The 27,446-nt window shown below is 43.0% G+C and overlaps 1 protein-coding gene across 6 annotated transcripts in view; it reads right to left on the reverse strand.

Moving 5' to 3' along the window:
- Positions 1-26,459, reverse strand: part of PLEKHM3 (pleckstrin homology domain containing M3) — a 178,434-nt gene extending 151,975 nt beyond the window's left edge. For 5 of the 6 annotated variants that reach the window (XM_032354599.1, XM_032354602.1, XM_032354601.1 and 2 more), the window contains exons 1-2: positions 26,291-26,459; positions 1,938-2,860 (exon numbers count right to left, since the gene is read on the reverse strand). In XM_032354599.1, the coding sequence (XP_032210490.1) occupies positions 1,938-2,538 (601 nt within the window). In that variant the 5' untranslated portion in view covers positions 2,539-2,860; positions 26,291-26,459. Of the gene's footprint in view, positions 1-1,937; positions 2,861-6,013; positions 6,142-26,290 lie in introns of those variants that run through there. The other variant, XM_032354600.1, reaches the window with a different exon arrangement.
- Positions 26,460-27,446: the final 987 nt, after the last annotated feature.

A 27,446-nucleotide genomic window follows, 5' to 3' on the forward strand; every position in this document is an offset into this window, starting at 1 on the left:
TTCAGAATTACTTCAAATGATTGCCAACTTCAGAAAGACGAAAGGGCAAAGCCCAATTATCACACCAGGCTTCGTGCTCACCAAGCAGCAGTCAGATTCTTCCACAAAAGGGAATCCTAACTGTCCCTAGGCAACCCAGGAGTCTGCGAGGTATCTGGATACTCCTCCAAGGCCAGGGCAACATTCTGCCAATGGGAGAGGCCACTTTATAAGCCATATCTGTTTGATTTTCTCTTATCACAAGGATAGTGCAGGGCAGCCTTTGAGATGAAAGCAAATCTTCATTTTTCACTGCTGCTAAAGAGCTCCACAGAGGGGATGTACAAGGTGTGAAATGCTAGATGATGGCACGAGGGTGGAGGGAAAAGAGGGTGGGGTTTTCTTCTAGAAAGACGCAAACTGCCTCAAGAAGTTATTGTTGTTAATTTATCAGCTTATCAGAATTACATTCATTTCACATTTTAAACAATTTTTTTGAGCAGCAACTATGTTCAGAGCACCATATTAGGTACTGAGGATAAAACGACAAGAAACAGTCCCTTTCTCAGCGATCGGTAGAAGACCATAAACAGCTGATCACAAATCAGAGTGAGGGAGGGAATGAATGGCTTACTTCCCACTAACAAAGCCATTCATGAGAAAGCACACTTCAGGAAGGCCAATTTAAGAAATACTTACTGTGAGGCCCTTTTATAAAAGAGAGTATGGCAGAGAAAAGTAGGAGTGATTGGTAGTGTCTCTTTGATTGTTATGGATGATTTTCAAATTTATTTATTTATTTATTTATTTTTAAGATTTTATTTACTTATTTGAGGAATGAGAGAGAGAGATTATGCCTGAGTAGGGGGAGAAGCAGGGGGAGAGGGAGAAGCAGACCCCCGGCTGAGCAAGGAGTCTAATGCGGGGTTGATCCCAGGATCCAGAGATCACGACCTGAGCCAAAGGCTAATGCTTAACCGACTGAGCCACCCAGGCGCCCCGATGAGTTTCAAATTTAATTAACAATAGTAATATTATTAAATATTTAAGCTATCTAAAAGCAAACGCTCGGAGAAATGACGAGATGGTTTGTCACACCTCACAGAATTCATGTACATATGTATGTGCATGAAGCATGAGGGGAAAAGAAGAAACGGAGGGCCCCACAGCACAAGGTCTGAAGCAACCTCTCCCACCGTGTCCTCCTAGCCTCCACGGGACCCCCTGCTCCCCCTGCACCTCTCCTCTCTTCACCTCGGTTCCCACTGTACTCCTGACCCAGTGTCCTCGACCGCGAACCCCTTTCTGCATCTTCGTGTCTTTCATGGGCCAGCTGAAACTCCATAAACTCTCGTAAGCCTTTCCTAACCAACCCAGCACAGTCTCTTCCTTCCTTCCTCCGTCCTCTCACAGTCACTGTCACTTGCTCATCGAAACGCTCCAACAGTAGGAAGTAAAACAAAAGCTCCCTCACAAATATTTCAGCTGATGTCTATTTCCTCTCACTCCTGGTACCTTCCTGAGTGTGTGTTGGTGTCTGGTCCCCTTGCCTTAAGTGAAAAGTTCTTTAAGCCAGGGATAGGATCTTTACACATTTTTAATCGCATCGCAGCACAAGGCTATGCCCCGTGTGTGATCAGATGAACACCTACTGATGTGAACAAGCACTGTCAAACTCTGCACAAAGGCAAATACTACATGAATTATGAGCCCATGCAAATTCTAACATACAACGTTAGAAAGAGAGAGTTAACCATAGTCATCTTTTCACTCAGCACTTCTTATGAAGGCACCAAGAATGAGGCTTCAGGTAAAAGGTGAAAGCAAACTGAAGAGGGAGCTTATTAAGTAAGCAAACCCGGACAGGAACACTGAAGAGTATGCCACTCCTGAGGTATAGGTAAGAGAGACAAAAGAAAGTCAACCATCATTCAACAGCATCAGAGATAAAAACATACCAGTATTCCCTTGAGCATCTTCGACCTTATTTGGTGAGGACGACAGAAAAGCGGGCCTGGTGAAATGAGGGCCCCGGAGACACGGTGGCTGCTGCTGCAGAGGCATGGTTTGGAGGACTAGCCTCCAGTCCACCTGGGTGACATCTGACCTTGACCGAGCATGACCCGGCTTAAAAGTAGAGGTCTCATCCAATAAGTCATTGACGGAACGAGGCCTGTCCCTCCGACGCTGACACACGTTGAAAAAGTTAAAGGTCGATGCTTCCTTTTGTTCCATCCAGGAAAGATTATCTGGGGCTGTCCCTTTCTGAACCATAAACTGTTCTTTGGCAGGGAAGACATTCTGAGCTTTGGTTTCTAAGAGCCTGCTCTTACAGTGGTCCCAAAGCAGGCCCCCCTTGCCCAGGGACGCAACATGTCTGATAGCACCATTGTCCGTTATGTTAGTGAGTACCTCGTGCCCCACCAATTCAGGGACTTCCTGAATCCCATAAACCTCGGCTTGCTGCACAGCCTTTTCTAGCTTACTGTCAAAAGTACTAAAGAAATCTTCAGTAACTTCCAAGGCTGGGCTGATATCATCCACTTCCAAAGCTTCCATGTTGCAGGCTTCAGGAAGCCTAAGGCTCCTCTACTGGTTCAGGAAAGGGCTTCATGAACACTCATTCACCCAACAAAGAGAGCTGTGCTTCAGCAATAGAGTTCCAAAACAACTGAAAGAAACCTTCATTTGACTGCCTAGAGCAGGCCGAGCACAAGTATAGTTGATGTTTTTTCAGTCATTAAAAGCATTTGCTAGCAGCTAATGGCCATTAGCAGAAGTACAGGAAGACAAATGCTCCTTCGAGATTATTCTTCATTGAGATCTCCGTAAAGATAACAGGAAGTGCTTGTCAAAGCAATGCCATGCAATCCTTGATTTCCTGGAAGAAAAGAAATAGCACAACATTGACACATGGTTCACTGTATTCTATGGTACACGAAACTGCCCAGCAATTTCCCCATCTTTACATCTCTTCAATGGCAGACATGCCCAGAGGTGGGCAACACCTAAACAGAAGCTCCATTGTCAAGAGTACACATCACTACCCGCTTTGTGTTAGAACCTACACAGAGCAGGGTAGAACACTTGATAAAGGGAATTAAGGTCAACAGCTTTTACTCATACAGAAAAGCCTTTGAGAACAGTTTTGAAAAGATTGTCCTGGCAAGTCTCTGTGATATGCTGACCTAAAATGTAAGCAAAGAGACTAAGAATTCTGTGTCTGGGCCTACACCATACTCAGTCTAAAAGTCACAAATATATGAGTTCTTTCACAAACTTTGAAAGTGCTGATCATTTGTCAGGCTAAAAAGCACAAGGGGGAAGTACCCAGGGAGGCTCTGCCCTTTTATTAAACCCTAATGCTACTGTGTTTGTGTTTCCCAGGCTTGGATTATGTAATACCTAATGAATGCCTCTGGACTTCAGAATTCCTCCAGTCAGCTTGAAAGAAAGGCTTCAGGCTCCAAACTCCCAGATGTTTTGAGGATTGGTCTAGGAGTACAGGTTGAGCCTCAAGGTTGGGCAGAAAATAGCCTTCATGAGCACTAACTCGTTATCTCTGGGAAAGATGAGATCTCCAAGCTCAGGCTTAATTAGCACAGACCTTGACAGTGATGCTGTCCAATATGGTAGGCACTGGCCATATACAACTATTTGAATTTATAATAAAAATCAAATGCAGTTTCTCAGTCACACTATTACAATCCATGTGCTCAACAGTCACATACAACTTTGTGTTTGCACCCCAAAAATGAACCAACAAAACAACTATGCAAGGGGCTTTTTTGCCCTTAACTACTTACAAGTAGGTAAAATTAGGCAGTTAGCAACAGCTCTGCATGTTCCTGCGAAGGTTCACAGATGTGCTTTTTTCTGTTTAAAACTGCACGATCTTATGGTTCATTAAAATCATTTTTAGCACTTAGGTCATTAACCATTACATTTAAATCAACAGTACCAATCTACATTGCTTAATATATGTAAATTAAACTAGTATATATAACCCTTCATTTTAAAATGTGTCAACAGGTTTGCAGTTTACAGGAACTCTGTGGTTAACCTCTTGTGAAGTGATAATGCTATGAACTTGTCTACATTTTATATTTTGATACTTATTATGTTAGCCCTTATGCAGTAGGCATTGATTGACTTTTAGAGATAAACATCGGTTATAATAGTCGCAAACAGGGTTTCTCTTCCTGTGTTTACAGTTAAGCCCTGAGCTCTTGAATTGTGCAATAGGGTTTTACTACTTCTGTAATTTTGAAACATAGGATTTTTAGTTTCATCTTCTACATCAGAGGCTATGAAAAAGAAATACATAATAAATCATAAAATTTTCTTTCTTTACCAAAATTTCAAATAAACATAATAAAGTGTAAGCAAGGATAATAATAATAATGATGATGATAATGGACTCAAAATGGAGTCACTTGTGCAAAGCCCCACATCAGCAAATCTAGATTATACCTAATCTCAACCTCAGTACTATTAGCCTTTTGTGGGAATGTGACCTTTCACCAGTAAATCTAGAACTACCTGATCAGCACTAGTGAGGTAATCTGATTCATAGATCCCTGCCCTTCCCCCAAAGAAAAGTGACCGTGCTTCCACCCCTCCTGCCTATAAAAGAGTTCATTTTGTAGCGCCTTCTATTTACTAGATGGGATGTCACCTGATTCGTAAATTGTTGAATGCAACCAAACTGATCTTCAAGTTTAATCACTCAAATTATTTTTTTTAAGATTTACTTATTTATTTATTTGACAGACAGAGATCACAAGTAGACAGAGAGAGAGGAGGAAGCAGGCTCCCTGCTGAGCAGCAAGCCCGATGTGGGGCCTGATCCCAGGACACTGGGATCATGACCCGAGCTGAAGGCAGAGGCTTTAACCCACTGAGTCACCCAGGCACCCCATCAAATTTTGTTTTTTTTAACCTAAGTTTCCCATTTTATAGAAGAGGCACCAAGGTGCAGAGCAGTTAGTTATTCATCTAAGACTGTATCACTCATATTCCTTTCCTTACCCCGTGCTTAAAATTCAGTCTGTAATCATAATAGAGAGAGTACATGCTTCAAAGTGATTTTTTTCTTATTTTAAATCAAAATGTCTCGAAATCTACTCTTTGTGCTCTCAGCTGAAGTACTCATAGTCTGGTTAGAAGCATATAACCACTGACGGCCATCGCTGCTAGCTTGCGGGGCACTGTTACCCCACACATCCTAAACCAGTTACTGTTAGACAAGGAAGGGAACTCTGAAGTCATCCCTCCAACTCCAACCTTTCACAGAAGGGGACACTGAGGCCAAGGGATTATGAGATCACATGATCACTTTTGTATGGATTAGGAAAGTCTTCAAAAGAAGGTGCCCTTTGGGGGCGCCTGGATGGCTCCGTTGGTTAAGCAACTGCCTCGGCCTAGGTCATGATCCTGGAGTCTCAGGATCGAGTCCTTCTTCTTCCTCTGACCTCTTCCCTCTCATGCCTTCTCTCTCCCACTGTTTTGCTCGCTCTCTCTCTCTCAAATAAACAAATAAAACCTTATTTAAAAAAAAAAAAAAGGTGCCCTTTGAGTTGAGTCTAAGTCATTCCTCCACCTGGTGGCCCAGTGCACAGGGCGTGCCGCTGGTTCTTCCTCTGCAGGTGGAGGTGCAGACTGGTTACTGGGGACAGGATTCCCCAAGAGGAGCGCAGCAGAAAGCCCTCAGAGGGACCCGAGGAGAAGCCATTTGTGCAGACACCTGGCTCACCGTGCCCCTCATACACCGCAGGATGGCCGGGATCTGTGGCATAACAGCTCTACTTCAAAGGGATTGGGACCTGGGTCTCCAGCAGGGGTGGGGAGGTATGGGAAATGGGTCAATATTTTGTTTATTTTGGCTATAATACTCTTCAATTTGTGAAGTTAATACTCTCCCTTATAATGGGTCAGGAAAATATTATCAGTGGGGTTGGGTGGGGGGACACCTAGGCTTGTGATGTCTGACACCACACTGGATGATTTTATGCAGCTTTTTAATGGAACCCACCTCCCCTTCCTTGAAGCAACTAACAGCTGGACTTGGCTGGAGCTTATTCTCTGCCGCTCCCTCCTCGGATGAAGGAAATCTTGCCCTTTGGGTACCGTGGCCCAGACCGCTGGAATCGGGGGCGAACTCAAAGCTGCTGAGCAGCAGTGTTGGGGTTCAGACCCAGTGTTAGCGCACAGCTCGGGTTGGCCACTCCTTTTCATACGGAGCCCAGATCAGGACTGGGCGGAGCCTTGGTCCTGTCTTGGCCAGGCCTCTCCTGGGCTCTGTGGGCTCAGTGTTCATCTCACCCCCTTTGTGAGGCCGTCCTGCGCTCCCCAGCCCTGGGTGCATTCCGCGTGGGAGAGCAGGCCTCTACCCCAGTTAGTGCATGCTCTGAGACAGGCTCGGTGGGGAAGGGTGGCCGCTGCTGGGCATATGAGCTGATCTGAAAGTTTGGGGTGCTCCGGTGATGTCTCTGGAAGGGGGTTTTGGGCTTGGAGGTGTTGGGGGCACTGCAGGGTAAAGAGGGAGCAAGAACCAAGGAGAAGGGTTTTAAAGTGAGCAGAGACTGCAAGCAGGGAACCTGAGGCGCGGGTGTGTGGTGGCCCTGATGGGTGGGGGTGGTTTCGGCTGTGCTGTGGCCCCCAGAAGCCCTCAGCTGTATCTGGAGACCATCTTACAGGGGTGGAGGGGGCTGGGGAAGAACTACTCTGAGGGGGCAGGCAGGGAGGAGGACTTCCTGTTTTACCCCACCCTGAGCTGGCAGCACTGGAGGGTCATGGCCATGGCCTGGCACCGGCTCTTGGGAGTTAGTGGTTACTGGCCGACTGAGTCCTGATTCCCTCTCTGAGCTGCAGGACTAAACCTTATGTGCTGGGCTTCAGGAGCCTTGGAGTGACCTAGAGGCCCTGTATAAGGCCCCAGTTCCTTCACAATTCAGTGGTCCCCTGAGGTAGAAAGCCAGAACAGTCTGGAGGGGCTGTTCCTCAGAGCTATGTGACATGAGGCCAGTGTCTTCTGGAGCCTGTTGGCTTTTCTGTGAAAGAGAACGACGCTAGACGCCTGGGCAGTGACAGCCACACTCTTCTGAGGGACCATTACTCCTGGTTCTCAGATGAGGGTGAGTGGCGAGCCAAGGCCATACCGGCAGGCCAGGTCCTGAGTTGAGTCTAAGAAATTTAGAAGGTATGCGCCTGAAAGACTAGAAACAAATTAGTAAGAGTAAGTTACTTTTATTAGCAAGGAATTTTCAAGTTTATTATATGACTTTCCATAGGCGATGTGGTGAGCAATATAGTGGAAACGTCTGAGCTCCAGGGTTAGTTCTGGGTTCAACTCCCAATTGTCTCATATGAGCTACGTGATTCGGGGCAAGATTTCCCTGACCCACACCCACTCCGCTCCAAATCCTTCTCTAGGCTAAGCAGTATGTCCCATTATAGGAATTTTAATTTTCACTATTTAGTGCTTTCCATTGCCTCTGTTTGGACCTTATGCAGCTATTCCCCCTCCTTTCTGATAGAAAGATGCATTTAACCTTCTAATCATACCCTAAAAACTTCCCCTCTTTTCCATGCAACCCAGCATTTTCCTGACACTCTTCCTTGTCTTCATCCACTCAGTCACACAGGCCTTTCAGTTCTTCCGAGGGACTCTGAGGTTTGCCTTTTTGACTTCCAGTCCTGTCCACAAGGCTGTTCTCCTTGCTCGAGGGGTTACCCTCCCTCTCTCTTTTATATATCTAATGCCAAATTATCCTTGGACCTAACATCAAGTGACAGAGTTGTATTCTCTAAAGATGGCCACAACAAATTCTATGCCACATGCTTTTCTGCAATGAAATCTTGTTATTCCTCCGTCCAGAACTGACTTTATTTTTCCACTCCCTTGAATCTGGGCAGGATTTGTGATATTTTGTTCAATAGAGTGTGGCAGAAATGATGCTGTGCCCATTTGAGGTACAGCCCTTACCTGGCCTGGCAGCGTCCTCTTCCTGTCTCTGGGAGCTCTAAGCTGTTATCTAGGAAGTAAGGCTGTCTGCTAGAAAGAGAGGTCACACTGCAGCAGGGAGGCATCAGGCATGTGTGTGGAGAAGCCGTCTTGGAAGACAGCCCAGTCAAGATTGCAGAGGATTCCAGCCCCAGTCAGTATCTAACTGCAACTCATAGGAGATCCCAACGGAGACCTGTCCCAATGAGCCTAGGTAGCCCAGAATGGTGACAGGCAATAAACTGTTTTCAGACACTAAGTTTGGGAGTATTTTGTCACACAGCAACCAATAATCAGGACTTGTTTCTTCCTCAGGGACACTATCTGGTTAAATGTCCTTATTTAAGTTTCCATGGCACTTGCATATCTGTAAGTTGCACACTTTACACTTGTAATTACCAGTTCCAAAGTCAATAGCCCCTCTTAGGCAGCAACTGTGTCTATTTTGCTCACCCTTGGACCTCCAGAACATAGATGCAATTTAGTAAGTATTTTTTAAGTAAGTTAATGAATTATTTTTGAGTGGCTATCTTTAGGATCATTAACGTTGTTTTCTTCTCCTCTTTTTCCTTTTTTGCCATTACCTCTGACTTACCCCAAGGCTGTTTCTAGCAATAAATAGTAAGGATAGTTGCTGCTTTAACAGTAAAAAAAATACTCTTTAGTGTAATAAATGAATTGACAGACCAGTGAAAGAGGTCCAGCTCTTTGCCTGTATTTGCACAATACAAATTAAATAGCTAAAAAGAGTTATTGAAAGTTACAGTGATTTATTCATTCCATAAATATTTACTGAAGCAGTTACTGAGTTCTAAGCACAGGTGATACTACAGTGAACAGACAGAAATCCTGCTCTCGTGGAAGTTACATTACTAGAGTAGTGAACTCTTACTGTATGCCAGGCACAGCTCTAACTGCTTTCACTGCCTTACCCTCGGGAGGCAGGTGTTGCTGCGAAGGCCTCCTGAGAAGGAGGCGCACTCCCCCATTCCCTGATCTGTCTGATCTGTCCCAGCCCTCTCTGACGTCTTTCCTGAGGACTCAGTCCTTTCAGGTCTCTCATTTCCCTGAACGTCTAACCCATCACTGAACAAGTCAACTTTGTAAACCACCTTTTCCCCCTCCATTAGGCTAGGAGCTTCGGAAGGGCCCCACCTCTACACCTGTGTCCCTGTTCCCACAAGACCAGAAAATCTGCCTGCCTCTTGCCTTCCTCCTTCTAATGCAGCCTCCACATCATTTCTCTTAATCCTTCAGAGTCTCCCCAGGAGAACAAGAGTCAGCAAATATTTTCTGTAAGGAGTAAATAGCTTTGGCTTTAGGTGCCATACAGTTAGGTTTGCTACTCCTCACCTCTACTGCTGCTGTGTGCAGAAGGCAGCCATAGACAAAATGGAAATGAATGGGCTTGTCTGTGTCTGATAAAATTTTACTGACAAAACAGGCTGATAAACAGACTGTGGCATTTAGCTGTGCAACAAAACAGTATTCAGCCTTTAAAAAGCAAGGGAATGGGACCCCTGCGTGGCTCAGCGGGCTTTTGGCTCACGTCTTGATCTGCTTTTGGCTCACGTCTTCATCCCAGGGCCCTGGGATCCAGTCACACATTGGTCTCCTTGCTATGCAGGGAGTCTGCAGGTGGTGTTTAAAGGGTATAGATATTCAGATTTGCAAGACAAAAAAGTTCTGGAGATCTGTTTCACAGCAATGTGAATACGCTTAACACGACTCACAGAAAAAATGGCTAAGATAATAAGCTATCTATGTGTTTTTTACCACAACTTAAAACAACAACAGCAACAACAACAAGCAGAGAGTCCGATTTTCTTGTGGGCAGTAGTCTCCTCAAAGATCTAGTCCAGAAAGGAAGGAACTACAGCTCCATCAATTACCAGCAAGGGGACTCCAGCAAGTTATTTCCCTTTTTAATTTCCGTTTTCTCATTTGCAAAATCAGCAAACCCATAATACTTCTCTCTCAAGAGAGTTGAGAGAACTACATAAGACAATGGCATGGTTCCTGGCACACAGTACATGACTAACCGTGGCCTAAAAGCCACCTCTATCTGCTCCACCATCCCTCCTCCACGAGCTCATACTCTCCCTACTCCCAACCCTCCCTCCCATCCGGCCAACTTGTAGGCATGTTCTCACCTCAGGGTCTTTGTATCAGCTATTGCCTCAGAACCAACATGGCCAACTTTCTCCTGAAGTGATTGTTCATGTCACCTTTTCAACGCAGCCTACTTTGACCATACTATTTAAAATTGTAACATACATCTCCACCCTGGACTTCTGATTCCCTTTACTCTGCCTTTTTAAAACAAACTTATAATTTTTAAAGTTTTATATTTACAAAATTATTGCAATGATAGTACAGTGAGTACCAACAAACCCCGCAGCCAGTTTTTTACCATGTGACATTTTACATTAGTATGGCACATTTGTCACAATTAATGAACCAGAATTGATACATTATTATTAACTAAAAGTCATATGTTATTGGGATTTCCTTAATTTTTTCTAATATCCTTTTTCTGTTCCAGGATTCTAACCAGGACACCTCATGAATTTAGTCATCCTATCTCCTTAACCACCTCCTGGCTCTGAGTTTCTCAGACTACTTGTTTTTGATGACCTTGACAATTTTGAGGAATACTGACCAGGTATTTATAGACTGTCCCTCAACTGGCATTTGTTTGATGTTTTTCTCACGATTAGACTGGTGCTGTATGTTTTGGGGGAAAAAAACCCCACAGAGGCGAAAAGTGCCATTCTCATCACATCATATCAATAGTAGATACTATCAACATGACCTGTCACTGTTTATGTTAACCTCGATCACCTGGCTTGACCCTTTCTTCTTATGCAATTACCATCTTCTAAAGTGCCATTTAATTTACTTATTTATTTAATGTTTAGTGTTTCTACCTAATAAAATACAAGCTACTCAAGGGCAGGAATTTACGTTCACTTTGCTCAATAAGGTATCCCAAGTGCACAGAATAGTGTCTGACATGCTTAAAAAAAAAGGCACTAACTATTCATGTGCTGAGTAAATGCGCTGTTCCTCTTCTGCATGACATTCACGCCCTTCCATGACCCATCCACCTCTCCCATCTGCAGATGCTAACCAATACTCGTCTTGCTGTTTGATTCCTCCATGTTTTGCTCCAAGTTGGGGAGGCCTTCCCAATTGCTCAGGCTCTCTCTTAGCACCCTGGGTTTGCCACGCTGCACTGAAATGATCGACAATCTCTATCCCGCGTATCCCACTCTACGCTCTAAGCGACTAGACACCAGGCAGGGTGCCTTACTTAACCTCTTTTATGATCTTTGTGTCTTCATCCTTTGGGGCTCCATTTTTCAACAACCTCATTCTTTTTAGAACCTCATCTTCTCCCTAGGATAGATATGCCTCAAATTCATGACAGTACAAGGATGTAACGCCAAGTTTAGTCTCTACAAGCAAACACCTCTTCCTAGCTCGCCTCATTTGGTTTTGAAATTAATTAGAAATAACAACAGCATATTCAGACAGGTCAAAATATGAAGATTATGTTCCTTTGACAAAGTGAACTAAATAAAATGAGTGTGTGTGTGCAGTGTGGTTTGCCTCAGCACAAAGCCGGAAATTAGGAGCTAATTAGAACTGTGTTCTAAATCTGGCTCAACCACACACACGTGCTGGGTGGCCTCTGGCAAACCATTTAACCTCCCGGCTCTTTACTTAGCTACCTGTATCCAATAAAGTTGCTAACATCAAACTGCTATGCCCGTGGATCACTCACTAGGTAGCTGTTCCAACACACCTTTAAAAAATGTAAACTACTCTATAATTACAGAGTGCTCCACTGGACCACACCCATTCAACAACCACATGCTCCTAGACTAGACCTTCAAAGATATGTCAGCCCAACAAAGGCAAAGTCAGCAACAAACTACTTATAATACACTACTTTTCAGCCAAACTCAATGATCTACAGATATCTTATTTTTAAATAAAATACCCTTTCTCTAAAAAGGGCTATTTCTCCTATTTAATGGATTGACAAACTGAGGTCCGTTTGCCAGGGCGGTAATAAAAGCTCAACCCAAGGAATCCCCGGCATGCATCACAATGTAACAGGATGGAGAATCAGTGTATTGCTATCTTTAACAAGGAACTCTGTTGTTTACATGCTCATTAGGCCAGGCTAACTAACAGGATGACTACGGCAATCCTCCCACATTGAGGCAGAAAAACAGATGTAAGCAATAATACCCGTCCAACCCACACAAAGGTGCCATGTTCTCCAAGTTGGATGGTAGAAGTGCTGACTTCCTTCCACTTGACTAACTGCCTTACAACTAGAATTGAATGAGTGCTGAGAGGTGTCTGAGGCCAGGCAGTTTTAGAAGCAGCTGGACTAGAGAGAAAAGGGCAATACCAAAGACACCTAGGGTGAACTCCTTCTGCCAATCCATTTTCAAACATGAGAATTTGGAGGGATCACCAGGACAGTCAGTACATGTGGCTCTCATGTGTTCTTCACTTCAGTTAAGGCTGGAGCTGACTGAAAAATTTCTAAGTTATATATAATGTAAAGAACCCACCACAAACCGATCTGACCCTAGTAAGATGACCTTTCTGGACTATGAGGCTGTATGAGATCATGATTTTGTCATGGTGCTTTGACATAAAGACAACGCAGGCGTGTGGGGGCAAAGCCACAAGCGGCAGATAAGGAAGTAATGTCAGTGTGGACCTCTTAAGGAGTTTGGGATCTTTCAGAGGAAAAGGACAGCTAGAAATACAGATGGAATCCCATTTCAAAGGCCCAGAGGAACCTTAAATGACTACATTCTAAATAAGTTTTAATAAATGAGAAATCTACTGCTATGTAACACATTAGGAGAATAACATTTTAAAAAATAAGTGGTACAGTGTTTTTCCACTTTTAAAAGCAATAAATATTCATAGAAACTCCAGAAAATACTGACAGATATGGCAAAGAAAATAAAAATCATTCATGATCTTATAACTCAGAATAGTTAGATGTGTTTTATCTAGTATTTACTTGGAATCAGATTATATATACAATTTGGGCACACTGTCTGTTTATATATATGCTCAAAAAGCAAGTATTACTAACCTTGAAAAGAAAAATACAACCAATGTGCCAGAATGTGCTGTGCCCATTTACACCTTCAACCTGGCACAAGGCTCCACTCAATGGAAACTCCATTCTACAGCTCTCCAGAGACTTCCTCAGTACACAAATGCCAGTGTTCTTCCAAGTCCTGACCCTCCTTGACACTATTAACCAGCCCCTCCTCAAACATCTCTGCGGTTTCACAGACATCACACACTCTGACCTTTTCTCTCATTTCTACTGCATCACTCTGGGTCTCCATCTTCCTCCCTTCCTTACTGACCCCTTTAGCAAATGTGGCACAGCCTGAGCTCTCATCTGTAACTATAGCTACATAGTCTCCTGGGTCCATTTATTCACACTTGTCAATAATTGGTTTGTATTCACGCCTTCTAAATGTCTGATGTCAGCCTCAATCTCAGGCCTGACCTCTGCTCCTGGGTTCCCAACTATTCTTAAGACTTTTCCATCTGGCTTATCTCATGACAAAATTAAGCTCAATTTGTCTAAAATCACGATCAGTTATTCATTCATACATATCTGCTGAACGCTCACCATGGACTGGGGACTGTTCTAGACACTGGGGGGACAGTAGCAAATAAAATCCTTCAATGAAGCTTCTGTTGACAACAAGGTCCAACTTGCTCACCTGACACTCTAAACTTTCACAACCTTGGCCTGGCTTGCCTGCCCAACTGCTCACTTCTCTTCTATGATAAACTCTTCCTCCGAACTGCAATGCTATCGCTCAAATTTTGTCTTCCCAACTCCAAAACTTTACTTAACACAGTTACCTCTGAAATACCCTCTCCCCACCTCTACCTCTGAAATTCTATCCATTCCACAAGCTTCAATGCCACTTCTTCCGTAAGCTTCCTTTAAGCCCTGATCCTAAAACAGTCTGCTCTTTTCTTTAAATGTCCACAGGATGTCTCTGGTATTGTCCCCACAACATATACTGCATGCTTCCTGTTCTTTCTGAAATGATGACAATAATTATTATAATTTATCAGAGGCCCATACTGTGCCAGCTACATTGCTTGGAATTTTGTATCTCTAAGCCTCACAATGTATAGTGACTATTATTACCTCCATTTTACAGACAGAAAATGGAGGCTCAAAGACAAATAATTGGCCTGAGGTCACGCACCTACCCAACTGGACTTACAGCAACTTGAGAGTGGTGATTTTAATCTATTTCATTTTTAACAACCCCCACTGGGCCTAGAACTATGGCTAGTACACAATAGGTGCTCAATAAATATTTATTGAATGAGCAGCTGGATAAAGAGTAAGTTTTCAAAGCACTGACATCTGTAAATATAAATACCACTCTGATTTTCTGGCAAAAGTACATTTGAATTCATTGTAAGCTCATTTAAGTAAAATCTGACAAAACATATGTTGACTTGAGCTTTTAGGATTTTCTTGGTAAAGAAAGCTTCTACACTATAGAAACCAGGTTTAAAAATAACATGGCAAAGGATAGGCAGCCAAGACCTCACTTAGACCTTTTATAGAAACAAATGCACCCATGCAGCACTAGGGAATCATTTTGTGAACCACTGCAAATCAGTAGTTGGGTTGGTTTCATTTTCCACTGATTTAGAGCTCAAGTTCTTTCTAATACCAGTAAAGAGACATTTCCTTTGAAATACACCAGACAATCAATTTAAAGCATTTTTCAGTACATCGCTGTCCTTGCTTATTGTTTGCCACTCAAAAATCATTGAGACATTTGATGCCCCAAGATGTTTTCCCAGAAACTAAACTAAATATAAGCGTGGCATTTCAAATCTCAGATTGCTTTGCTTTTGAAGGCAGTAATGTTACTCTGCCCCATTTGTCGACCACTGGACTGGAAATCCACGGCTCCTGATCAGGAATCCCATTTCATAAAACCACCAGAGTTCCAGTATGACCCACTTTAAGTAACCAAACAGACACAAACTTCAGTTGTGTGTCTAAAAATGCAGACTCAATTTTTTCCACTTCCCTTTACCTCCATGGCAAGGAATAGAGATTAAAAAACTAACAAAATACCCACTCAAATAATCTAGGAATGAGGTGAAGTAGGTGAAAACTTCCATCATAAACATCACATCTTGCTATAGTCAGCCTCCAACTGCAACAGGGAATATCTTCTTAGCCCATGCAGGTGCCATCTGAGCCACGCCAGTTGGCAAAAGCTGAATACGTGACAGCTCATAACAATGAAAGCAACAACCGCCAGGGAGGTTCACAAGACCCTGATATGCAAGCTACCCAGAAAGAACCACGAAAGTAGTTTTAAAGATGTCATCAACTCATAGAACCATCTGGCTCTACTGAGAATAATCATTTTCATATGCGTGGCTTAGAGTATGGTATATGAAGTTCTTGATAAGATTCTTGATTAAAAAAAAAAAAACTAGTAGTAAACAGAGAGAATTAAGAAGTAGCAGGATTATTTTTAAAGATGATGAAAGAGAAACCAAGATGACTCATCTCTTGTCAGTCAAAGGCCCTAAGGAGAACAAAAAGAGGTTCCTGGAATCCCTGTCTAATCACTGGGACAACCAAGTCCAATGAGAAGGTCCATGAACGGAGCACCTGGGTGGCTCAGTGGGTTAAAGCCTCTGCCTTCGGCTCAGGTTATGATCCCAGGGTTCTGGGATTGAGCCCCGCATGGGGCGCTCTGCTCACCAGGGATCCTGCTTCCTCCTCTCTCTCTGCCTACTTGTGATCTCTGTCTGTCAAATAAATAAATAAAATATTAAAAAAAAAAAAAAAAGGTCCATAAACTCTAAGTAGATTGAATCCAACAATTCGCCATCCAGGTTTGTTTTTTTTTTTTTAATTATTTTATTGTGTTCTTTTAGTCACCATAAAATACATCATTAGTTTTTGATGCAATGTTCCAAGACTGTTTATGTATAACACCCAGTGCTCCAGGCAATCCAGGCCCTCCTTAATACCTGCCACCAGGCTCACCCATCCCCCCATCCCCAAAAACCCTCAGTATGTATTTCAGAATCCACAGTCCCTCATGGTCGTCTCACCCTCGGATTTCCCCCAGCTCACTTTCCCTTTCCTTCTCTTAATGTCCTCCATGTTATTCCTTATGCTCCACAAGTAAGTGAAACCATGATAACTGACTTTCTCTGATTGACTTATTTCACTCAGCATAATCTCCTCCAGTCCCATCCATGTTGAGGCAAACGTTGGGTATTCATCCTTTCTGATGACTGAGTAATATTCCATTGTATATATGGACCACATCTTCTTCATCCATCCGTCTGTTGAAGGCCATCTCAGCTCTTTCCACAGTTTGGCTACTGTGGACATTGCTGCTATGAACATTGGGAGTACATATTCACCACCCAGTTTTGAGTTTGTTCAATGGGACAGAGGTGTCACAGTGAGAACACAAATTTCTGAGACCAGAAAGGGTTAAGGTCCCAGCACTGACTTCTAAGCTAAAGGACTACAAGCAAGTCAGGCTGATTCAGGACTTCCGGGCCCTCCTTATCTGCAAAATGGAAATCCTGCCAATGCCTGCCCGGGTCTACCTTAGGGAATTATAAAGCACAAATGCAGATAATGTATGTGAAAGCTCTTTGTAAAATCTAAAGCAATTACTATTCCTATTAGAAGCTAGCTAATTCCTAACCATGGAACCATTTATACTCCACAAGCCTTTACAAGGATGGACTAAGAACCCAAACACTTGATAGAGGCTAGGGAGACCAAACCAGAGCTTCTGCCCTAGAAGCGCCTAACACCTAGTGGGGAAACAACATAAAAGTAAGTGTAAACAGTGCCTTAATAGAAATACTCAAAAGGTGTTACAGGAACATAAAAAAGGAATCATTAATAATCAAGAGATAATAAAGAGTTTTAACGACTGAACACAATTAAATGATGTAGCAGTCTACAGAGAGATGACTTCAGCTGGAAGAAACCAAAGACAAAGGAAACAACCAACCAATAAAACCAATCATACCTGCTCTAGAAATGATGCTGCTTCTGGCATGAAGCTCTCAACCTATGGTAAGAGCTTCAAAGGCTTCACCAAAGGGTAAGCTCACAGTAAACTAACAATGGCACAAATGGAAGGCACTGGTACAGAGCGCGCTTCACCAGCTGCCCAAGTTTTTCTGACCCAAAGAAACATCACTGGCCAACAGAAGGCCACTGCTGCATGGCTGGGATGTCATGGAAAACGAATAAATGCCTCATTTCCTATTGACTTTAATTCCTTAGGTCACTGCAGCTGATTAGCAGAAGGGAAAATACTTACAATTTTAACCTTCAAAACAACAATCAGCCTATGGGTTAGCACATATTCACAAAACCAGTTCCTATGGGCATGCAGGGTAAATGTACATCAGAAGTAACTAAATGATTTTTTTATTTCTTTCTCTGCTACAACGGAACTTGTTAAAAAGTGAGCCTGGGTCTTTGTTCAAATGGCATCCTGAGAGTATCAGACCCATGATAAGGTCTAAGCAAAAGGACGGGCTTACTCAGTGCCCATGAACAGCATCCATGACCCCTCCCTCCCTCTTTTACTTAATCTGTGACAACAACCTTGACTACCAAGCAGCCTCTTACAGTTTTGTCAGGAAATAAGCAAGGCTGGCAAAGGCAGACAAAACAGTCTATGACCTTCAAAGATAAGAACAAGGTAAGGTAAAATAATAGGATGAATCTTTGTTACTTTACTATGTCCAACATGAAGGTCAGAAAAACCTCTGTCCATCAAACAGAAAAAAGGAAAAGTTCACAAAATATGAAGGAGAAGAACAGTAGAAACTGCATTTTCATCTCCAGTTCTGGATTTAGATTTCTTTTATTATGGACTATATTCAAGAGTATGGAATAGGATTTTTAGAAAACAATGCAGCAGCATGTACACATTCTGGAGTTCTGACTGGTCCATATTTCTTTAACTTTTTAAGATTATTTATTTATTTGAGAGAGAGACAGAAAGAGAAAACAAAGTGGGGTGACGGGCAGCGGGAGAGGGACAAGCCCCACTGGGTGTGTAGCTCGACATGGGACTCGATCCCAAGATGCTGGGATCAGGACCTGAGCCAAACGCAGATGCCTAACTGACTGAGCTGCCCAGGCATCTCTCTTTTTAGCTCTCTTGACTGGAAATTAAGATGACAGCATATGATAATTGGGGCTCAAATAGCTGCTCATCCTCCAAGACTACCGCTACTAAACTCATTTAAAAAGCCCTACAAATGGCTCATTCAATGTAGACAGACACATTTAAGTGTGGAATGATGTATTTAACATTTAAAAACAAAACGAAGACAGTTCTTACTAGTAAGCCAAGATCAAGATTAAAAAAAGTCATAGCTAATATTTCGGAGTCCTCACTAAAGGGCAGTCATTATTTACGCCCTTTATCTGCTTCATGTTGTTAAACCCTCACAATGACCCGGTCAGAGGGCTGCTATTTTCACCACTTTACAGAAAAGAAAACTCAGATTTAAACAGATGAAGTTATGTGTCCAAAGTAATACAGCCAGTGAGCGGAAGTAAGGCTCTAAAATGCACATATAGCTTTGTATGGCATTTAATAGCAAATTAATTACCCTACGATAATATAGCTAAAATTTTACAAAATCGTGCTTTGCATTTATGTTTGCATTAGTGTCAAACATCAGCAACCTTAAATTACTTATTTTAATAATCTATTTATTTTAAAATCTTTGTTAATCCCACAACTCAAAAAAGTTAAATGCTCAAAATCATCTTTATACCCAGAAAACTGCTTATACTCAATTTATTGAAAAAAATCATGTCTGTAATATGCTCAAAATCATCTTTATACCCAGAAAACTGCTTATACTCAATTTATTGAAAAAAATCATGTCTGTAATACTTTTGTGTCATATGTAAGGTCTCTGTGGGAATGGTGGATGAGAGGTCCCTGAACAAACAGGGTAAAAAGCTGTTCTCTAACTAAACAGCTAACCTTAATTCTCTTAGTGACCTTGAACACATTACTTAGAATGTCTGCAAGAGTATAATAACTGTGACTTCATTTAGGCCAAATAAGTGCTTTTGCAAATGTTGACATAGTCCTAATTGCCCAAACCTTTTACTAATGTTTCCCTAAGACATCATTTTTCATTTAGCCGATAAATAGAAACACTTGTAAAAATGTTTACTTTAAAAAAAAAACTCTGCTAATAAGTGTTTCTGTCAAAAGAATTAAAGAAATATTTTCAAATTAAATGTGACTATAGATAATTCCAACATATTCTAACTATTAAGGCATGCCCAAATAAAGTGCCTCCTTCTAAAGCCAACTGAACTCTTTTGGGGGAGGAACAGAGGTAAGAATATCATTGTACATGGGGTTCAATCCAAATAACAAAGTTGACCCACAACCTTTAGTCTTGTTTCTTAAATCTACTGAAAGATGGTAAGCTCAGGTTTCATACGACCACACTACTAGGAATCCACAGACATCATATCTAATATTTCGGTAAGTGACAATCACTTTGGGACCGAGACCTGGAACTGGAAGACCTCAGTTTCAACATTCCATGCACAATGACCGGAGGTGTGACTCTAGCCAAGCCATGTGAACCTGAACTCCAGTTACCTTGATGCAGGTCAAATAAGGATACCTGTCCTACCCTCTTCAAAAGTTGTCTTGGAGAGCAAGTCAAATGACATAATGCAGTGCTCTGTGAACTCCAAAGCAAGGTACAGGATGCCCACGGGGGTTGTGTGGTGCCAGGGAAAGGGTCCACCTGGTCTCTGATCTCCTCTCATTATAAACCAATGAACTGGCACAGAGTGGAGACAGCAATCACTTTAGGAAACTCTGAGACAGGTTTATAATCTGCTCAAAGAAGGCCTGCACTGTTCAGGGCAGCAGGAGTTGCTGTTTCCACTTTTCTGGTGGTCTTGGAGTGAGGAGATTCACTAGTGCAAGAACATGATGATTCAAAAGGAGTATCTCTCCTCAAAGAAAAACCGAGTAAGTAAAACCCTCCCTTGTCCTCCAAGCTCCTCTACAGCTAAAATATTTTCTCCTCTTCCCTTTTAATTCCAAGTTTCTAGAAGAAACTTGCTCTTTTTGCTTTCTGACTCTACTCCTCACCACCCATTCATTTGCACCTCCAGAGGAAATGCAGTTCTGCCAGAGGCAAACGTCATCAACAATTTCCTTGTTGCTAAACCCAGGAGACTTTTCACTGCATGGCTGATCTGACCCCTCTAGCAGTATCTGACCTACTGCATGCCGGCTCTGCATCGCTCTCACCAACACACTGAAGCAGCCTCTTCTGCTATTTCTCCTTTATCTCTGGATGTTCAGTTCAGTCCCCACTATGAGTTCCCCTTCTTATGTTCGTATCATAAATGCAGGCAGTCCTCCATTTCCCCCATAACCCTCTTGTTTAGTTCCTCTTCTGTCTGAGTGATCTTCATTTCTGTCAGCTTCAGCTGCTGTCCATGTGGTAGAACAGATTACTCCCCTGAGCTCTAGACCCACAAACTTCTTCTTGGATATCCTCTATAGGACTCCTTAATGTACACTAACCTAGCTCCTCATCTTACGCTCAACTTGTCCCTAGACCTGGTATTGTCCATACAGTGAAGGACACCATCATCTGCCCCAGAAAGCGAACATTACCCTTGACCTTTCTGTCCCCTTCACCTGCAATCACTCCAAATAGCAAGTCATATTAATTCTACCTCTACCACGTGTCAAATCTAGCCCTTCCTCTCTTTCTTTACTGTCTTAGTTCAGACACCACCGCCGAGTCTCCTTCCCTTCAGTCTTTCCTGTCATCACAATGCAACCCAAGTGGGCTTTCTAAAATTAAAACCCTGCTGTCTTCTGGAAAAACCATACACTCCTTAACATTGCCTGTAAAAGCCCATGGCCACTTGCTTTCCTGGGCTCATCTCCTGAATCTCTCTTTACCCTCACCCCACCCCACAACACACAGGGACACAACTTGGCTAATTTAATTTAGCCTTTGTGTCTGTACTGAAGTGTCACTTCTTCCCTGACCTCCTACGTCCATTTTAGTCTTCCCTCTTATGTGTCCCCAGAGCACCCTGATCTTCTCAATTATAATGCCTTTAATGCTGTGTAAAATGGCCTGTTTACTTGTCTGTCTCCCCCACTAGACCATAAGTTTCATGAAGGCAAAGACTATGCCTGTTTTATTCAAAGTTGTACTCTTGGCTCTGAGTACAAGAGCTATGTGTCACGGTACGAAACAACTGCTCAACTCTCACTTGTTCAGTCAATGAATCAATGAATCCCTGAGGACAGAGAGAAGTAGTTCTGGAAAAGCTCAAGTGCTGACTCGAATGGATCAAGAATATATGGGAAAATATCATTTGCTTAGTTTCCTGGAGCATAAAAACTGCTGGTTACCTTTCTAATGTTTTCTAGCCTGTATATGCCCTGCTCTGTGACTAAAACTTCCATTTATAATCATATAGACAAGCCACAAAGTAAAGTGGATATTTAGCAATTTCCCTGTTAGATAAATGTCCACAAGTGAACTGGGTAACACAGAAGCAGGCAGCTTCAGTGTGTACTGGATTATACATTGGCTACACTAATCAAGACACCTAGACGGATAAATCTCTCCAGTACTCACAAACATGGCATAGAATCAGAGAATCCAATTTAAAACATGTAACTCAAATGAACAGTTAATATGTATGAAAAAGAAACAAAATGTTAATGAAAACAGCATGCCTGACATCTCAACACAATGGCGTCTGTATTTTAACTTTAGTTTTGCTCACAACTCACTCTGTCATCAAGACTAATCACATCCACAGACCAAATACAGTTCTCACCTTATTGTATGAAGGTAAATTATGTGGGCTTTTTATTGTCTGTCCAGTAATGTCCACAGTAGCCAATGAAGGAGAGCAAACATAACGCATGGAATTTACTACTGGTGTCATTTTTAGCATAGCGTCACTCAGTACTCAGTTCTCAGAATTACTCAGCTTGCACTAGAAGCTCTAAGCTAGAATACGGTTCAGCGACTTATGAACCAAATACAAAATCACAGTCCCCATGAAGAAAATCACCATTTGGCTGATGCCAATGGAGCAACAGACACTCTCTGGACATTTCTCGTAGGTGTGAACAAGTAGAGCAAAATGAAAACCAGAAAGGGAACCAGTGCAGAAGATGAAAGCATATCAGGGATCTCTGCTCCTGAAAATTGTCCAGAGACGGAGAATCCTAAAAAAAATCTGCCTGAATGATTTAATCTTTCCCAGGTTCCTATTAAACTCAGGTCTTCTGAAACAAGTAAAGCAGTACCCATCTACCTACAAGCTTCTTACATACGTAAATGCATAGCTTCACTTGAAGTACTATAGGAAGGCTGCATCCGTGATCAAACTGGAACAGAGAATGTCACGTTATCTGATAAATATCCAATGAATATTACCACTGGGTGTTTTGTAACGCAGATGTTACCAGTCTGGGTCCAGCTTGGTTTTGCAAGCCAGAACAGGCACATGTCTTTCTTTTTGCAAATGGTTACATATCCATCACAGTTCTCTGTTTTCCACTTGTATAATTAACCTAGGTCTAGTGCCTAAAGCCTAAAACCCATCAATCTATGAGAAAATAAAGCTACATTAAGCATTTGTGAACATTAACTGTAAAAATATTTCTAAGTTCCTTTGCTAGGAGTTTTAGGTCAAGGGGTAGGAGCATTAGTGAGGCTGTTCATACATGCAGCCAAAGAGCTTTTCAGAAAGGTTCTATCATTTGCTCACCCCTCACAGCATTTGAGAGTATCTGCTCCACTGCACACTAACTAAGGTGAAGAACTGAAACTGTTAACAATCTATGTAAATTTAAGCACTGGAAAAATGGAGCCCTGCTGTTGTTCCAATTTTCATTTCTTTGATTAATGAAAAGGGAGCATATTTTCATACGTCTATTAGCCACTTAATTTTCTCTTTTATGGATAGTCTGTGCTGTCTTTTGCCCACTTTTCTGCAGAAGTCTGTTAGTTTTCTACTGCTATATAACAGATTTCCACAAAATCAGTACTTTAAAGCAACGCCTATTTCTTATTTCACAATTCTGAAGGTCAGAAGTCTGGGTAAGCTTGACTAGGTTCCCTATTCAGGATCTCTCTCAAGAGGTCAAAATCGAGGTGTTGTTGGCCAGGCTGGACTCTTATCTAAAAGGCTCTGGTAAAGAATCCAGATCCAAGCTCATTCAGGTTGGTGGCCTAGTCCAGTTCCTAGGTTGTGCCCCCAAGTCTGAAGCTCCGGTTTCCATGCTAGGCCACCCCCAGCAATTCTAGGCATCCTGCATTCTTCAAGGCTCCTCCATTCCTTCTCAAGTGTCGCCTTCACCCTCAAAACAGCAACAATATGTTGTTCCTCCTCAAGCTTCAAATTGTTTGGATTTCCCCAGCCAGAGAAAGCTCTCCACTTTTACGAGCTCCTGTGATTAGATTAGAACTACTCAGGTATCTTCCCTATTTTAAATTCAACTGTGTCCTATAACACAATAGAGTCAGAAGAGTGATATTTCATCATCTTTACAGGCTGCGCAGATTAGGGCATGCAGTTGGTAGAGGGACATTTTTAAAATTCTGCCTCCTATAGAATCATAGGTATTCTTTCTTATCATTTGTTCATGCTCTTTATGGTAAATCTTAATTGTATGAATTTACAAATAATTGACTCTTCCTGATGACTGTAAGAAGTTGTATTTGCACAATGGCAAAGTTAACCGGATGGGGCCACTCTATGCTAATAAGAATTTTGAGGGGCATCTGGGTGGCTTAGTCGGTTAAGCCTTGATTTGGGCTCAGGTCGCGATTTCAGGGTTGTGAAACTGAGCCCCACATTGCACTGGGCATGAAGCCTGCTTAAGATTCTCTCCCTCTCTGGGCACCTAGGAGGCTCAGTCAGTTAAGCATCTGCCTTTGGCTCAGATCGTGATCCAGGGATTCTGGGATCAAGCCCTGCATCAGGATACCTGTTTAGCCTGGAGTCGGCTTCTTCCTCTCCCTGTGCCCCTCCCCCAGGCTTGTGTGTTTTCTCTCTCTCTCTCTCTGTCAAATGAATAAATATTTTTTTAAAAAATTTAAAAAAAGATTCTCTTCCTCTTTGTGTCCCTCCCCCTTCTAAAAGAATAATCTTTAATACCTAACTTTGCCACACTGATTTTTTTAATTGTGGAAAAATATCTACATATTTGCCATCTTTGCCATTTTCAAGTGTACAGTTCAATAATAAGTACATTCACACTGTTGTGCACCAATTTACAGAACTCTTTATCTTGCAAAACTGAAACTATACTCATTTAACAAAACTCTCCATTTTGCCCCTCCCCCAGCTTCCGCAACCACCATCCTACTTTTGACACTGGTTTATTTTTATTACATGTATTTTTAAAAAATCAATGAAAGAGGGGCGCCTGGGTGGCTCAGTGGGTTAAAGCCTCTGCCTTCGGCTGGGGTCATGATCCTTGGGTCCTAGGATGGAGTCCCGAATCATGCTCTCTGCTCAGCAGGGAGCCTAGTTCCCCCTCTCTCTCCGCCTGCCTCTCTGCCTACTTGTGATCTCTCTGTCAAATAAACAAATAAAATATTTTTTTAAAAAATCAGTGAAAGAGTTTATTTTTTAGTAATCTCTACACTCAACATGGGGCTTGAACTCATGACCCGGAGATTAAGACTCACATGCTCTCCCAACTGAGCTTAAGACACATGCTCTCCCAACAAGGGGCCCCTTTTGTATTTATTAACAAACATGGATACAGCAATTATTACACACATTGTTTTTAATGCTTTAAAAATACTAATTCATTCAATCCTCATAACAACTCTATGAGATCAGTACTATTATTAAACCCATTCTACAGATTGGGAAATACAGCATGTACCTTCCCATACAGAAAGTGGAATCCTGGTAGTCTGGCTTTATAGTTCTTGCTATGAAACATTACATTGTGAAAATACTCATTTTAAAGACAAACTCGTAAGGCATTAATATTGTTTCTTTGATGTACTTGCTTTCAAAACACTTTTTTTAATTTTTAAAAAAGATTTTATGTATTTATTTGACAGAGAGAGAGCACAAGCAGGGGAAGTGGCAGAGGCAGAGGGAGAAGCAGGCTCCCTGCTAAGCAAGGAGCCCAGTGTGGGGCTGGGATCATGAACTGAGGCGAAGGCGGACACTTAACCGACTGAGCCACCTGGGGGCCCACAAAACCCTTCCCTATGTGCAATTTAATCTAATACTATTCTACTAATTAAAAGCTAGACTCTGTGATGGAGACATGTCTCTATATAGCCCAATTTGGGGTGAAGGCATTTTCGAAGTTAATGAAATGAAAACCGCCTTGTATTCGATTATAGGTACAACAAATTAAAACTTACATGTAGTCAATTTATAATAAAATACCTTATGAATGAATACAAATCACAATTCGCTATGACTCCTGATATTGAAATATTAAAGAAAAGAGAGTGTTTCTCTTTTCCGAGGAAAAACGAAGGGAAAAAAAAAAAGTTCCAAATAAGTTTACAAGAGCATAGCTCCATCTCAGTTTAACCTGTTAAATTCAAATCTGCCCTGCTTTACAAGCTACAAATCTAGACCAATCTCGGTTCACCGTTCGATTATCTGTGTCAGCAGACATTTACTTCATTTACCGAGTGGGTCTGAAATGTCCCTATCCTGGCTTTGCAGCTTAGTTATCCTCTCCCACAAGACCGCATCACGCTTGTCATCAGCCACACCGCATCATTCACTACACCTTAAAAACGATCGGCGTCCACGGAGGGAACCACGGCCGCGTCCCGGCGCCCCGGCGCGACGGGAGGAGGGACGGCTCCGCCGAGACGCGGGTTCTAGGACCCAGAAGCAGGGAGACTAGAAACAACGCGCAGAACGGGATCGGCTATTTCAAACTGCTTTCTACTTATATACCCGAGGTATAAAAATAAGCGGACAATGCACCACGCCATCTCCCCTCACCCACTGTCCGCAGTCTCCAGCACGAAGTCAAAACCCGAGTAGGAAAGAAACAGCAAAATCATCGCCACCCCGGGGACACCTCGGGTATCTGCTACAACACTGTCATCCCCACACCCTTCCCCCGCGGGCCAGCCAGGCAGCACGGAAGCCGGCACGATGCTCACCTGGCCGCCGGCCGGGGCTCTCCCCTCAGCTGCGGGGCCCTCAGCCTACTCCCGGCCGGAGCTCGCCCTCAGGCAAGCCCGCCTCACCGTGACAGAGCGCGCGGCCGCCGACCGTCCCAGCGCGGCGGACTGTTTACAAGCGCGGCTCGCGGTCCCGTTCGTAAATGCTTCCCCCCAGACACCCGGGAAGCGAGACCCGGACACATAAGGTTCCGGGGCGCAAGGACTGGTCTTTTTTTGCCCCAGGACCCGGCCGCCAGGCAGGGCCTGACTGCGCACAGCCAGGCCTTATCTCTGTTTCCTGCTGTGCGGTTTTTATCACACTTATTTTGGAAACAATGGCGGCGGCCGCAGAGTCTCCTCACGGCTCCTCCCAACGCCCAGATGGATGTTTGCAATTGGAAAATTTCACTGGGCACGTCCGCAGGATTGGACCCATTCTTAGCAGGTCCCTAAGAAAATTACTCCGATAAGTTCTTTCTGAAAATGGGACTATTGCAACCTGGAGGTTGCTTCTCATTTCAGTTTTGGAGCTGCGGAGAAAATCCATTTTCACTGGCCCTTCATGTTGTAGACAGCAGGTTGAAAGGGGGTGCTCTTCAACCCTCATTCGGATTCCCGGGAAAGAGAGAGTGGGGTGGGGGGGGGGTGTGTGTGTGTATGTGTGTGCACGCGCGTGTGGTGTTCATATACGCACCGACCGGCGCCTGGGTGCTCGTAAGACACCCCATACCACCCAACCCACAGTGGTTTGGGTCACTTTCAAGATCTGCTGGTCTAGCTGGATAAGCTTTTCCTTGGAGTTTTCCCGCTCTATTTCCTATCATAGCACCCTTCCTAACCATTTCCTCAATTTATAATTATGCGTTTATTTTCCTATTTTATTGGCTTCTCCACCCCTACCCCAGCCTCTCCTATAAACTCCGTGAGGGCAGAACTGTTTCTTTTCTCGCAACAGGCACAAAGCGCCATTCAAATGAATGAGTGAAGAAAAGGCTGTCAAACAAAGAAACAAACAAAACGGTTGTCCAAGGAGGCTAGAAAAAGCAGCTTTAGGAAAGAAATGGAAAATCTGATCCCAGCCCCCTTCCTTAAACATTGATGAAAAAAATCTTTGACCGTAGAATTTTTCTGGGGGCACCTGGGTGGCTGAGTC

The sequence above is a fragment of the Mustela erminea genome, chromosome 8 (assembly GCF_009829155.1).
Source record: "Mustela erminea isolate mMusErm1 chromosome 8, mMusErm1.Pri, whole genome shotgun sequence".
Lineage (NCBI taxonomy): Eukaryota > Metazoa > Chordata > Mammalia > Carnivora > Mustelidae > Mustela > Mustela erminea.